This window comes from Hibiscus syriacus, unplaced genomic scaffold (assembly GCF_006381635.1).
Source record: "Hibiscus syriacus cultivar Baekdansim isolate YM2019G1 unplaced genomic scaffold, ASM638163v2 tig00009009_pilon, whole genome shotgun sequence".
NCBI lineage: Eukaryota > Viridiplantae > Streptophyta > Magnoliopsida > Malvales > Malvaceae > Hibiscus > Hibiscus syriacus.
Window position 1 is genome coordinate 1,375,993 of NW_024062181.1, and position 16,100 is coordinate 1,392,092.

General features: G+C 36.4%; 1 protein-coding gene and 1 pseudogene across 1 annotated transcript; one reads left to right on the forward strand and one right to left on the reverse strand.

Moving 5' to 3' along the window:
• Positions 1-113: 113 nt before the first annotated feature.
• LOC120202936 lies at positions 114-1,739 on the reverse strand (annotated as a pseudogene).
• A 10,273-nt stretch (positions 1,740-12,012) lies between these two features.
• LOC120202778 (probable disease resistance RPP8-like protein 2) lies at positions 12,013-15,234 on the forward strand. Its single transcript, XM_039203151.1, has 2 exons — positions 12,013-13,036; positions 13,376-15,234. The coding sequence occupies exons 1-2, from the start codon at positions 12,013-12,015 to the stop codon at positions 15,232-15,234; spliced, it is 2,883 nt and encodes a 960-aa protein (XP_039059082.1).
• The last annotated feature ends 866 nt before the right edge of the window (positions 15,235-16,100 follow it).

A 16,100-nucleotide genomic window follows, 5' to 3' on the forward strand; every position in this document is an offset into this window, starting at 1 on the left:
TTAAAATATATAAATATTCAATAAAACGTCTAATAATCAAAAAATATTTTATAAATTTTAACAATAAAAATATTCAACAAAATAATACTTTATAATGTTATGCATCTAAACTCGAATCATTTACGGCCGTACAAAGAACCGGTACATGATTGCTATATAATTTGATAATTTTAAGTAGAAAAGGACAAGTAAAAGCTCATCCCTTCATTGGTGAGATATGTGCCATCAAAGGAGTCTTCATGACAGTCGTGAACTCCATCTTCTCCTCCAAGCTAACCTCATCTCCATCCATGGCTTTCCATTCAAATCTCCAAATCAAATTAGCCACAAAATACTCCAGGTGAAGCAAAGCCAACCCAAGCCCAGGGCAACTCCTCCTCCCAACGCCAAAAGGCATCATCTTTATCTCCCTACTCCCTGTTATATCAAACACTTCCCCACCATCATCCGCCATGAACCTCTCCGGCTTAAACGCCATCGGATCCTCCCACACCGTCGGATCCCACCCCATATCCGCCACCATGAAGTTCACAATCCCTTTCTTGGGGATCGAGTAACCTCCCAAGACGGTGTCTTCCGTCACACAATGAGGCAACACGAAGTGCACCGGTGGGTGCCTTCTTAGTCCCTCTAAAACCACCGCTTTCAAATAAGGCATCTTTTGCAGATCATCTTCTCCGATCTCTTCTTCAATGCCAACACCTTTGATTTCCACGAACAATCTCTCTTGGATGTGAGGGTATCTCACCAAATTCGCCATGATCCATTGTAGAGCGGTGGAGGTTGTGTCGGTGCCGGAATTGATGAAATCGGAGGCCAGAGTTACGATTTCTTTCTCATCAAGCTTCCTTTTTTCTTCCGGTAATTCCAAATCCAACAATGTATCAACATATGCCAACACTGAATCCGAGTCATCGTCGTTTTTAGCTTCTTTTCTTGCTCTTATCAATGGAATCAACGCGTTTTCGAGATCATTTCGAAGCTGAAACAATTGGTCCCATCGATTTCGAAGCAAAACCTTGGTGACTCGAGGCCAAAAGTTGAGCAAATTGAATCTTCCCGAAGCAGTCAACACTCTTCTTTGAATAGCTCCGATCTCTTTAATCTGTTCTTCACTAAGTTTATCACCAAAACACATCAAACCCAGTAAGCACAAAATAGCATATCGGAAATGAACCAAAACCACAACCGGGTCACCATTTTTAGCCTTTTGCTGTAAACCATCGAAAAGAATGTCCAAAACCCATTTCCGTGCATGAGCATACGACTTCACACGCGATGGATGCAGGATCCCGAAGTCAATTCCGCCGCAAAAGCCGCCATAACGGGCCGTAGAATCCGGAGCTGATGTTATGCTGGTTGCTGTTCATGATCTTTGAGTGGGGAGGGATTTGGGTCGGTCGGAAAACAGCGAACCTCTTTGTATCAAAGCTTCGTGAGCCAGAAAACGATCGAAGACGAAGATGGAAGTGCGTGGACCGATGTGGACAGTGAGGATAGGGCCGAGAGTACGGCGGAGGCTGCGGAGGTTTTGTTCGATTTGGAAAACGGGTTTTCGGATCCATAAGAAGTTCCCGACGAGAGGCAAAGCTGGAGGGGAGGGAGGTAGAAGGAGCTTGGGTGAGGAGAAGAGGTTGAAGAAAGGTTTGAGGAGAAGGGAACTGGATATCGTGAGAAGGATGATGAACCAAGTTTCCATTTTTGTTTAAGCTTAAGAGATGATAAAAACAGAAGCCCCGACTCTTATAGCAGTGACAGGTATCTTTATCGACCAAATTGATCGCTAGTTAAATAATATTTATTTTAATTTGAAATTTGTTTGATTTATATTTAATTTGATTTGTTTTTAAATTTAATACAAATTTATTTGATTTATATTCATTAAAAATATATATTTATTAAATTTATAAATACAAGTCAGATTTTATTTATTAAATTATTAAATTAAAATCGAATTAACTTAATTCAAAAATTGATCGGATCAAATTTGAGCGGTTCAAATCAATTGGTATCTTAAGCAGTAGTGTCGGTGAGCTTGTTGTATCTTATTTCACGTACGCACCACGTAAATAAGTGATGTGGGACATTATAGTAAGCCCTGCCAAAACCTTTATGAAAGGTACTGTACAAGGAATGGCACGCGGTGGGGGCGTAGTGATGTCAAACGCGTATAATTTCGTGGATTTTTGTATTATATTCGTTTTAATTAAGGCAGAGATGAGTATAATTTTATTATGATATTTTATGTACTTCAAGATCTATATTAACACTTAACTCAGATAATCATTAGTTTATTTTATTATGTTTTTTAATGAACGTGTTTGTTTTATGTTTGTTGCTTATATATAACTTAAGATTGATGTCAGGCGAGTCTAGCAGAGTACGTCTCCAGTTGGGTAGTGGGAGTGGGGATAAATTTGAGAATATATCCGCGTGGGCGGGTGTAGATTTAAAAATTGTTACCATCATGACTGGTGGGCGGGTGGTGGATTTGAAAATATTAGATGGGTATGGGGATGGAGGAGGGGGTATCCACATCCAACCCGTTGTTTGTCATCCTTAGTGGGTCAGATCGATTTTTTAACTGTCCGATCATGTTTTTAAAATATATTTTTTATATTTGAATCTATTTTGTTATGATGAATTTTATTTTATTTTTTCGTCTCACTTCCGTCTCAAATATTAGATTAAAACTCCGATTTTGATTTGATTCGATCGAATATATTAATATTTTAAAATAATTAAAATAATATATTTTATAACATTATAATTATAATTATTTATTATATTTTAAACAATTAAATATATTTTATAATAACTTTTACATTTTTAATAATTAAAGAATATATTTTAATAATATAAATTAAAAATTCCTAAAATTTTAAATATATTATATATAAAAGGATAAATTAATAATTTATAGGGTTGGGTTCGTTTTTCCACCTTAAACTTAACTCTGACCCGAACCCTAAAATTTTATAAAAACTACAACCTATAGAATCGGATTGGGTTGAGATCCGTCGGATTCAAGTATTTTGACCATCCCTAGTTTTGTACAAGAATGAATCGAGGGAGCAGATGGGGTAACAATTCCTGAAAATTTAAAATTATAATAAATTTTTAATTTTTTTTGTATTTTTATTGAAAATATATTTTCGTTCCTTTGAAATTTTGTAAATTCCTCCATTCCTAAAATTTTAATAATTCCTCCCTTCCTAATTATAATGCATGAATTAAAGTTTCTCCCTAGCTTAAAGTGTCAAATTATGAGATTAAAAAAATCTAGGGGATTAAAACCTAAAAATGTATGTTTCAATATTAACTTAAATTAATTTTAATCAATTGTGAAATTCGAATAATTAAATTGGAACCTCGAGCAAAAGCGAGGACCAAATTAATAATTCTCCTAGTTTAATGACTAAATATGAAATTAGGCATAAGATATAGGCTCCAATATTAATCCAAATTAATTTAAATAAATTATGGCATATCAAATAATTAATTCGAAACCTCGAGCAAAAGTGATGACCAAATTAAGAAATCTCCTAATTTAAAGGATTAGTAACCAAAATTCAGGAACCTATATTTAAGGATTAAACCAAAAAAAATCAAGTGATCTATCAAGGACTAAAATATTAAAAATCTAAATCAAAAGGTTTAATATTAAAATCTAAAATTGGGACTAAATTTAAAGAAATTGAAATTAAAGATGAAATTAAAAGCAATTACCAAGTAAAAGGACTACATTGTAATAAATTAAAAATGCAAAGCTGGAACTAAAGCATAAAGTAAAAGGATCAAAATGTGAGGAATCATAATATAAAGATTCAATCGAAACTGTGCAGAAAATTAAAAGCTGAAATTTAAAGGTCTGAAATGTAAATGTTAAAATTTAAAGGCAGAAATTGAAGATGCAGAAAATTAAAGGGAAAAAATAAAATAATAATAATTAAACAATCAAATATAAAAGTATAAGTTAGGGGTCATTTTTAATTGTTACCGGACCATAAATAACGCGAATTATACCCAGGATGGGTCATCTCGAGGTCGTAAAATGATTCGAATATAAAAATATTAGCAATTAGTAAATTAGCGGTTAAAAAATTAGAATTTTATCCTGATCATGAATAACGCGAATCATACCCCTGGACGGGTCATCGCGAGGTCGTATTAGCATTTAATATTCATATTTTAATAAATGGGACCAGAATGCAACAAAATAAGAAAACAGTAGTCAAATCAAAATTAGTCAGTGACCACAATAAAATGAAAGCAAAAAAAAAGCCACAAATTCAAAGAAATACAAAATGAGGAGATCAGGTGACTGATAGGGGAAAACACGCTAAACCTAGAGGGACTAATATGTGATTTTCTCCTAAACTATAATATATAACCTAATTATTAATCTAAAAAAACCTAAACTAAACCTAACTAAACAAAACTCATCTTCTCAAACCCCCCACTCTCTATGCGGCGCAGCACCTTCAAAGAACCAAGCCCAAAATTCGCTGGCCATCGCAAGGATGGCCGTTAAATCCACCTCCGACTGACAACCGAACCAAGGGGAGGCCGAAAAGGCCATCCAAATCGAACCGAGCAGCAACCCCCAACCCCAACTCTCTTCAACTCCTCCTCTCGGCCGAAAAGGCCTAGCCCTCACTGCTGTGTTTGGCGGCGTTTCTAACCGGCCACCACCTATGGTGGCCAACATCCCTAGTTCTAACCCAGCCAAAACCGAAGCTCTCCCTTCCTAAAAGAAAAGCCCGAACTGAGGGCTAAAAATCCACTCTAAGCGCGGCCGGAAAGACCATCGACGGCCACAAAACCGGCGACAAGGGACGACTCAGGCTCAAGGAAGGTAAACGACCCCTCTTCGTTTTTTATTCTAGTTACGTACTGCTTATTCAACGAAAAGAAAAAAAGAAAGCTTTGAAATGTGCTTTTGTATTGATAGGGATCTTCTTCCCCGATTCTTTTTCTTTTTTCGACAGATTACATGGAAATTTTATGGATAGCCTCCTACTGCTTTTTTCCTAGCGAAAAAAGAAAAAGAATCGGGGCAGAAGGTCACCGACCCTTACATCAGAAATGCTGGGTTTTTTTTATAGAACCCCCTATTGCATGGCTGAGGATTTGGTAATGTATTCCTCTGTTTTGTCTTGCATGGATGCTGAGGATTTGGTTTGTTGCACTGTTGGAGCATTTGGGGCTGAGCTGGAACGTTGAAGCTGTCCCGGACGTGGCCTAGGAGCTGTTGTGGCAAGGCAGGGACCACTGGTGCTCGGTTAAGGTGCTGGCAGCTGGCGTGAATAGGGGAGCTGCTGGGGACCATTCGGTGCAGATGTGGTTCTGGCGCGGAACCTGCTCGGTCAGTTGTGTCAAGGGATGAAGGTGAAGCGTTGGAGACCACTGTTGCTGCTTATTGCTGGCGTTGACGTGGAAGCAAGGAAGAGGGAGTGGAAGGGACCACTGTCACGAGCTAATGAGTATTGGGCCTTGGTTGGGTTTTCTAAAATGTAAATGGACTTTATTATGGTTGTATTTGGACACTGGGTTTTTTTTTGGATTTTTAATATTTTTGGTATTTAGGTTTCATAAAAAGCTATAATTTAATTTGGTCCTTTAAGTTCCATAATAAACATATATGGTCACCAAACCCGATTAAGTAAATGCACGTCACCAAAGCCACTTGAATTAATTCGATCCCGATGCACCAATCTCTTTCAATTGGCCTTCGATCCTCTTCAATTCGATTCGAAATGTTCGGACAAAATTAGGTATTACATATGTTTGTCACGTGATTGTGGAATATTCTCAATCTAGTCTTATGCTACCTGAGCATTTTGCTCATTAAGCTAATGCATGATACATTGTTCAAATAGTAGAGTTTGAACCCACTTTCCACAAGTATAGATAGTTGAATCAATACTTGTTTTCAAGAAACCGGGAATCGAGGTGAATTGAGTTCTTCAGCCGAAAGACGTGAATCGAGGTGGCCTTACCCTCACATTATCGACGATAATATCGTTGGATTAGACATCGATGTAAAGAAACTGGTCTCGGTTATTGTCGACGACGAAAGTGCATCCGGGGTTGTTTTGATATGTGGAATGGGTGGTCTGGGGAAGACCACTCTTGCCAAAAAGATATACCATCATAACCAAGTTAAAGGTCATTTTGATCATTTGGTTTGGGTTTTTGTTTCTGAGCAGAGCCAGAAAAGAAGAGTTTAGCAAGACATTTGTCTAGTCTGAACATTCCCTTTGAAGTTGACTGGAAAACCAGAGAAGAAGAGATATCAGAGAAGTTGTTTTAAGTTCCTGAAGGAGAAGAAATGTTTAATGATTCTTGATGATATTTGGAGCAAAGAAGCTTGGGATCCCATAAAGCCTGCATTTGCTCAACTTATTTTCACGCTTTGTTCTTTTGTCTTTTAATTATTCTAGGCTACTTGGGAAGCATATCAGGATGACGACAGGTGAGAAATCAGATAATATTCAAATTCAAACATTTTTTTAATTAATTTTAATGAACTTGGAATATCTAGAGTTAATACTATACACGGATAGGCACTACCAATGACATAACTGATGTGAAGTACTAATAAATTCACTTTATGATCCAAATTCACTTTTAATATTTTCATCTTTTGTGATTCATTTACCAATGTAGTCAGATATGCTCGTATCTCCCTTTTGTTCGAGTTTAATTGGTTATATTTTTTTAATCTTTTCTTTGCATGGTCATTGTGTGATCTTTGCATGGTCATTGTGTGATCTTAAGCGGCTAGATATTTTGTGTTTAGTAAAATGCCTTAGTATGTGTTTAGTTTACGATTTTGATTGTAACCCTTCATTGTAATTTGAATATTCTCTATTTTTAATAAAATACCTTTAATCCTTACTATTTTCTTTATATCTATCGAGATTACATCAACCGAATAAGTGGTACCCCAAAAATCAGACAGTTCCTTTCTTCTAAAAACATAAGCTAGTAGAGTCTTACCCGTCATCTGGGTGCAAGCCCAAGCTAATTCATGCTCCCAATCCGCAACTGCCCTGCCAATATAGCATAACTGAAGAACCCTTTCCCAAATACAACAAAAAAAGGGACAAACAAAAAGTAGATGTTCTCTAGATTCCACAGCAGAAGTAAAGCACACACAGAGAGGATCAACAACAATATTCATGCGCCTTAGTATTGAGCCTACCAAGGATAGCCAACCAAACAATAATAGAGTGTTTAGAAACATGCATAGGAAACCATATAAGTTTTTGTCAAGAAAGATGAAGTAACTTGCGCTTGATCACGCCCCAAATCTAGGTGACATTAATCTCTCTCCCATTCGAACCAGAAGAGAGGACTATGTGTAACATCCCAAATATCAGGCTAGTGACTAAAGTGTAAGATTTTAAAATTTCATGATCAATTTTGATAAATTGTAAATTCAGATATTTAATTGGAAATTCTTGGTGTAGGATTGATTAGTAAAGGTGGAAAGATGGAAGGGTTTAATGGTCATTTAGCAATGAAATTTAAAATTCATAAGTGGTGTATTATATACATGTGGAAAAAGAAAGAAAAGGTTAAAGGATATCTAGAATTCTCTTCATCTTTATTCCTCCTCTCCACCGTGACTCTATAGCTAAGGTAAGGGATCTTTAAGTTTGCTATTTCTTGTAATTTCTTATTGGATTTGATTCTTGGGATATTAGGAAAGCTTGAGAAAGCTTATAGAGAAGTAGAAACTAAAAGATTGATAAATTATGAGTAATTGAATAAAAATGGTTGTTGAGTGAATTGTTGAGAAAGAGTTATTAAATGCATTTTGAAGTCATATTTGACTTGTCATAAGCTGAAATAAGGAATCTAAGGTGTTGGAATAGGATTTGGGGTATGTTGATAAATTGGTATGGTTTTTAGTTTCAAGTGATATTGTGGGATTTTGGAGGTTTAAATGTGTTAAAGTGAGGTAAGTCGGTGTTAATAAGTGTAGTTGAGTTTAATGGCCAAAAAAGAAAGTAAAGTGGGAAGTTTAACTATAAATTTTCAGGTTAAAATAAGTAAGTTCTGGGCAAGGGGTATCGATACTGGATGAACAGTATTGATACTTCAAAGTAAAAGTGGATGATATCTGGGTTTGGGTATCGATACTGGAAGAATAATATCGATACCATAAGGCAAACTTGTATGAATCCTTTAAACAATACCGATACTAAAGGAGTAGCATCGATACCAAGTGTATCGATACCAATTGACAAGTATCGGTACCATTTTTAGAAGTCGAATTCCAGAATATAGTATAGATTGATTCAACTATGGGTTGCTGATAGTATCGTTTTATAAAAAGAAGATAAAAATAAAGGGAGCATAACAGAAGATTTGGCAGAACGTTACTTAATCGAGCTTGTAGAATGGTGCATGGTCCAAGTACGAGTAAGAGACGTCACAACCTTAAAGATCAAAACAGTTCAAATGCATGATCTCATGAGAAATCTTTGCTTGTCAAAAGCAAAACAAGAAAATTTTATCAGCGCTGTTGATCAGTCAAATGAGAGCTCGATTTCCAAAGTACCAAGGATCCATAGAGTTTCTGCACCCAATATTGTGTGGGCACAACGCATCAAAAGACCAAATCTTCGGTCACTTGTGTTCTTCGGTGAGCTGTTCTCGTACGAGGATGTAGCACAGATGAAGGTATTTAGAAAATCGGTGCTCCGGAAAATGATTGATTACGTGAAAAAAACATGAAGATCGAGCAAAAAATAGATGTTCCTCTTTTTCAATTGCATTATTATTGTTAGGCTTTGTGATCCTACTTGAACTTTGTGATCTTTACACATATATACTCAACAATTTCAAATTGCTGAGAGTCTTCAACAATGGAAGAAAATGTAATCGGGGAATGACATTCAAGTTATCAAATCATATAGGTAATCTCATCCATTTAAGATTCTTGAGTCTAAGGGGACTTCGTTTATTTGAGCCAATATTGCAAATTGTTGCTTGCAAACCTTGGATTTAAGAGTTAATAGAAGAGTTTTGCTAGCTAACGTGATATGGAAGATGAAGCAACCAAGACATGTGTATCTCCCTCAGGAATACTATGTTATAACAAAGCTAAAGTTGGGTACTTTGAGAAACCTACTAACACTTGTGAACTTCAACACCAAGGATTGTTACCTAAAGGATCTCAGCAACATGACAAATCTTAGAGAGTTGGAGATTCAGAGGCATTTTGGGATCAAAGATTTTGATGCCAATGACCAGCACAAGAATCTACACATCATCCAGAGTAAATATCTTCATTCCTTGTCTATTGTCAATGGTAAAGGACGGATAGATCCAAAACATTTGAATCACCTCCTTTCAAGCTGTGATAATATTTGTAAGTTGAGTTTAGATGTGGAGATAAGTGAGATACCACAATATGACCACTGTCTTTAGATCTCACTTACATAAAGTTGAGTAGGTGCAAGCTTGAGGAAGATTCAATGCCAACATTAGAGAAGCTGCCCAACTTGAAGGTTTTGGAATTTCATGAGGAAACTTTCACTGGAAATGTGATGTTTTGCTCTGCACAAGGTTTTACTAAACTCGAGTTCCTAAGACTTAAAGATCTAAGTTATTTGGAGTTGTGGAGGATAGAGGAAGGAGCTATGTCGTGTCTTCGACAATTGCATATTGAAAGGTGCAGAGGGCTGATGATGCTTCTGGATGAACTGATGTTCATTAAAACCCTCGAACAAATGAGATTGAAAGTATGCCAAAGGCATTCAAAGAACGAGTGGAGGAAGGAGGAGAGAATTGTTGCGGAAGACGGCTATTAGATAAAGTAAAATCGCAACTGATAATTTGAGAAAATAAAGATAAAGAAGACACAAATTTTACGTGGAAAACCCCTAAATAATATAGGGTAAAAACCACAGGCAATGGTAGAAGAATTTCACTATGAGAAGATAAGAATTACAACTTCTCTTAATCTAACAAGGAGAAAACAATGATAATTATCTCTTGATAAAAAGGAGAAAAACAACTCTCAAGAAACTCTCTAAATTCTCTAGTATTTGGAGAAAGCTAGAATGATTTGGGATTGTTTTGAAGCTAAATGAGCTAGGGTATTTATAGTTGAAGCTTAAGGACTAATCTTGAAAATACCCTAAAGTACAATGACTAAATGTGATTATATCATTTAGCAAATTTCAACAATTGTGTACTCCTTTTGACCATTGCACCGAATTGTGCATTTATGCACCGTTTTCGGTGCTGACTTTTAACAAGAATTTCAACAAAGTCCAACATGTTCGTTCTATCAAATTCAAGGACTGTGACAAATAGTAATTATGATTATTGGCAGGTGATTTCATAATCTTGCTTAAATTTAGAAATGATTAATCCTTTTATATTAATTCAAAACTATACATTTTGCATATTTAGACCTTAATTTGTCACAAGATTTGTTAGGACACCAACAGAAGCATAAATATATTCATCTCTTTTCCAATTGGTTATGTTAATAGTGTTGTTACTTGTCTAAGCTGGTGTAGATTCAATTGTAATATTCTGTGGTGTAGATTCTATTGTTATTTACACGAGATTGCAATTTGCACGGGCAAGGTTTGGTAAATAAATCTGTCACTTGTGGTTGAGTTGTAACTGTTTGGACACCCCTTTTTCTCGAACGAATTGAAAGTCTATATCAACATGCTTGGTGTTTGCATGTAGAATCGAATTTTCGGCCATAGGGACTGTACTTATATTGTCACACCATATTTTGAAAATATCATAAGGTTGCACTCCCATATCAGCTAAAACTGTTGCGATTCATATTCCTATACTCTGCTTCGGCTGTAGAGCTGTATAGACTTTAAGCTAGAATACACCCGCCTTACATCGCGTGACCATTGTTACTCTTACGACTCTCATCAGCGTACTTGCATCCGGGACAACACAATCAGGCACATTATCCTCAACTGCATCAACCACACATGTTGTACGAGATGCATTTACAGGTTCATCATCATCAGCTGCTGAAGCTGGCAAAGACCCTGAAGAATTACTCTGCATATTGCTTCCGGTAGCCGAACCAAGAGTGCCCTCTGGAGCTCAATCTGGTTCGGGAACTTTTGTAACATCAATTTTTTTATTTTTGGGAATTATTACATTCTGCAATGCTTTTATGATCAAAATCTTATTGTCCCTTTTGTTCTTTGCTTAAGCTTTCTGTAAGGAATGGTTAAAAGAAAAGGACTTGGATTGCTTCAATTTCTTTTATATTCTTTAGTCCTTTTCCCCCCTTTTCTTTTGCAAAATCACTTGCCTGTGTTAAGAATCCAAACTTTCTTATTGTATTTTAGTAGGGTTATGATAACGATATATGTTCGATTTATTTATTTTCAAACTTCTGTTAAATTCATTAACGTGACATTTTGAAATAAGAAAATATTAACTTAGTATTCAAGTAACAAGAAAAAGACGTAGTGACCAACATACAAGATACTATATGTTCAATAATTTTCAACTATTTGATAATAAACGCTCATACCCCTACATACGTGGTACTCGAACCTGAGAGCTCAATTATATGATAATAAACACTCATATCACTGCATACCCGGGACTCGAAACTGGGAGCTCAAGATATAACAAAAAGTCCCTTCATCATTGTGGTCGTTTGGTTAGTGCAATGTGACAAACTTTTAAATGTACAAAGAATATAGAAACTTGGAGTATATTTTAACCTTTAAATTTGTTGTCTCCCGCTTTCGTTCTTTGTTTGAACAAGCTGCAAGGAATGGATAAAGAGAAAAAGGTTGGATTCTGTAAATTTAAAACTATAATTGTTATACCTTTCTTTATAACAAGTAGGCAAAGCAATTGGTTTAGAATCCAATTTTCCTTGCGCAGCACTTCAATGAAATGTTATATAGTATGGGAAATCAGTGTTGCAAATGTACAGAAACTAAATATTTCAAAGAATTTTCTCAGCAAAGAAAAAAACTTGTGAGTGCCATGGCTTGGTCTGCTGTGTCCTCTGCAGTTAATACAATTGGCAATCTACTGGCTCAAGAAGCAATCTACCTATGGGGCGTGAAGGAGCAAGTTGATCGTCTACAAAAGGAGCTCAAATGGATGCAAAGGTTCTTAATCGAGGCCGATGCTAAACAGTCCAAGGACAAGATGATAAGCCTTTGGGTTGCCGAAATCAGAGAGCTTGCCTATGATGCCGAGGATGTCTTCGAGGACTTCGCTCTCAGGATCGGGTCCAGGAGGAGAGGCGGTCTTTCAAATTGTATCAAAAGATCCGCCTGCATCTTGGAAGAGGGATGGATGCTTCACAAAACGAGATCAAAGATAGAGAAGATCTTTACAAGTATCACTGACTTGGTCAGACGATTGCAAGCATATGGCATAAAGGAATTAAGGGAGGAAGAAGGGCCGAGTACTTCAGCTGAAAGACGGGAATGGAGGCGGCCTTATCCTCACATTATCGACGATAATATCGTCGGATTAGACACCGACGCCAAAAAACTGGTGTCGGTTATCGTCGACGCCGAAAGTGCATCCATGGTTGTTTCCATATGTGGAATGGGTGGTCTGGGGAAAACCACTCTTGCCAAAAAGATATACCATCATAGCCAAATTAAAGATCATTTTGATCATTTGGTTTGGGTGTATGTTTCTGAGCAGTGCCAGAAAAGAAGAGTTTGGCTAGACATTTTGTCTGGTCTGAACATACCCTTTGAAGTTGACTGGAAAAGCAGAGAAGAAGAGATATCAGAGAAGTTGTTTAAGTTCCTGAAGGAGAAGAAATGTTTAATGGTACTTGATGACATTTGGAGCAATGAAGCATGGGATAGCATAAAGCCTGCGTTTCCAGAAAAGGAGACAAGAAGCAAGATACTGATCACGTCTCGGAATAGAGAGGTAGTTTCACATGCAGATAACAGAGGTTACTTGCATGACTTGCAATGCCTAAACAAGGAGCAAAGTTGGGAATTGTTTCAAAAGATTGCATTTGCTCAACCTTCTATCGGTAACTAACTTATTTTCATTTAACTATTCTACACTACTTGAATAGCACATGAACCTCTGGCATATTAGATAAAAGTTTTATTTTTTTAATTAAATTATCTAGGAAAGTAGTTTAATTCTATTAATAGAAAAATTCTACGACGCGAGCATCATTAATTTAATTTATAAAAAAATAAAATTATAAATGACTTAAAGTATAATTATAAATTAGTTAAAAATTTAAAGATAAATTATTTAAAATAAAATATTAATTACATTATTTTCCATAATCTTTTTTGGGTAAATTATTTATACAAGTGCAAATAATTTATTAGTTTTTATTTTATTTTAAAATTTTCAGGCAGTAAAGATGAAGGGAAAATGAAAGATCTAGGCGAAAAAATGGTTGAACGTTGTGCAGGGTTGCCATTAGCCATTGTTGTGCTGGGAGGAATTTTGGTGACAAAAGATTCAGTAAAGGAATGGGAAAAGGTAGCTGAAAATGTGAGATCCTACTTGAAGAGAGGCAAAGGCCATGGAGTGGAAGAAGTGCTGGCATTAAGCTATGATGATTTGCCATTCTACTTAAGGCCATGCTTTTTGTACTTGGGCAATTTCCCGGAAGATTTTGAGATACAAGTCGATAGACTGATTCAACTATGGGTTGCTGAAGGTATCGTTTTATCAGAGGAAGAAGAAGATGGAAATGAAGGGAGCATAACAGAAGATTTGGCAGAACGTTACTTACTCGAGCTTGTAGAAAGGTGCATGGTCCAAGTACGAGAAAGAGACGTCGCAACCTTAAAGATCAAAACAATTCAAATGCACGATCTCATGAGAAATCTTTGCTCGTCAAAAGCAAAACAAGAAAGTTTTCTCAGCACTGTTGACCAGTCAAATGCATGTTCCATTTCCACACTACGAAGGATCCATAGAGTTTCTGCAACCGATGTTTTGTGGATACAGCGCATTAAATGTCCAAATCTTCGGTCAATTATGTTCTTCTGTGAGGATTCAAGGGATTATGAGTATTACAAACAGATGAAGGTATTTAGAAAACCGGTGCACCGGAAAATGCTTGATTACTTGAAAAAACTTGAAGATTCAGATGAAATTGGATGCCTCTTTGATTCAATTGCAACATACTTTTGGTACCTTGAGCTGTTTCTTGGAATAAATGAACTTTTCAGATACATGTTCAACAATTTCAAATTGCTGAGAGTCTTTACCTATGAAGGAAAAGCTTCTTCTAACATGGCAGCATTCAAGTTATCAAGTGATATAGGTAATCTCGTCCATTTAAGATTTTTGAGTCTAAGGGGTATTGACTTATTTTGTTTACCTTCATCTCTGGGCAACTTGAGGTGCTTGCAAACCTTGGATTTAAGAATTGATGATGCTTTTGTACCCAACGTGATATGGAGGATGGAGCAACTAAGACATCTATATCTCCCTAAGAAATTTAGTGTTATAAGAAAGTTGAAGTTGGGTACTTTGAGAAACCTCCAAACACTCGTGAACTTCAGCACCAAGGATTGTTACCTAAAGGATCTCAGCAACATGACAAATCTTAGAAAGTTGAAGATTCGTGGGGCGTTCGAGATCGAAGATTTTAATGCTGAGGACCTGCACAAGAATGCACCCATCATCCAGAGTAAATATCTTCATTCCTTGTCCATTTTCAATTATGGAAGAATAGATCCAAAACATTTGAATCACCTCCTTTCAAGCTGTGTTAGTATTTGTAAGTTGAGTTTAGATGTGGAGATAAGAGAGTTACCACGGTACGACCACTTGTCTCTGAATCTCGCTTACATAAAGTTGAGAAGGTGCAATATTGGGGAAGATCCAATGCCAACACTAGAGAAGTTGCCTAATTTGAAGGTTTTGGAATTGCATCAGCAAGCTTTCACTGGAAATGTGATGTTTTGCTCTGCACAAGGTTTTCCTAAACTCGAGTCCCTAAGCCTTGCAGATCTAAATCATTTGAAGGAGTGGAGGATGGAGGAAGGAGCCATGCCTTGTCTTCGACAATTGCAGATAGAAAGGTGCAGAGGGCTGACGATGCTTCCGGATGGACTGATGTCCATTAAAACCCTCCAACAACTGAAGATTGAAAGTATGCCTTTTGAATTCAAAGTAAGAGTGAAGAAAAGAGCAGAGGATTTCGGCAAAGTCCAACATGTTCCTTCTATCACATTCAAGGACTGTTTCTACTAGAATTATGAAATGACATTGTTTTTTCTTGTACAGGGAAAGAAGGCAATTGTATTGTGGAATGGAGATGTAAAATAGTGTTGTTATTTGTGTAAGCTGGTGTTATATAGTATGATAACTGTAGCATTGTTGCATATGATTTTAGTATGTAATTGGTTTGATCTTTCTCATATATATGATTGCAGAATATTCTCAATCTAGTCTTATGCTACTAGAGCATTGTTCAAAGAGTAGAGTTTGAACCTACTTTCCACAAGTACAGAGAGTTGAGGTAAGAGTTGTTTAAAATACAATGATCGGACTAGATAAAAATAAATAGATAAAAAATATGAAAAGAGCAAGTAGAACAATGGACGCACACCCTACGGATGGCTCCAAATGGCGAAACCTTAACCAACTCTTCATTGTTTGTGGTTGTTTAATGATGAATCAATACTCGTTTTCAAGAAACCGGGAATCGAGGTGAATCGAGTTCTTCAGCCGAAAGAAGTGAATCGAGGTGGCCTTACCCTCGCATTATCGACGATAACATCATTGGATTAGACATCGATGTCAAGAAACTGGTCTCGGTTATCGTCGACGATTAAAGTGCATCCGGAGTTGTTTCCACGTGGAATGGGTGGCCTGGGAAAGACCACTATTGTAGGCTACTTGTGAAGCATATTAGGATGACGACAGGGGAGAATTCAGATAATATTCAAACATTTTTTTGTTAATTTTAATGAATTTGGAATAGCTATAGATACTAACTCTCTCATGTTTGTTATCTAAGGACGAGTCTAGAGTTAATACTATACACGGATAGGTACTACCAATTGCATAATAGATGTGCAATACTAATAAATTCACTTTACGATCCAAATTCACTT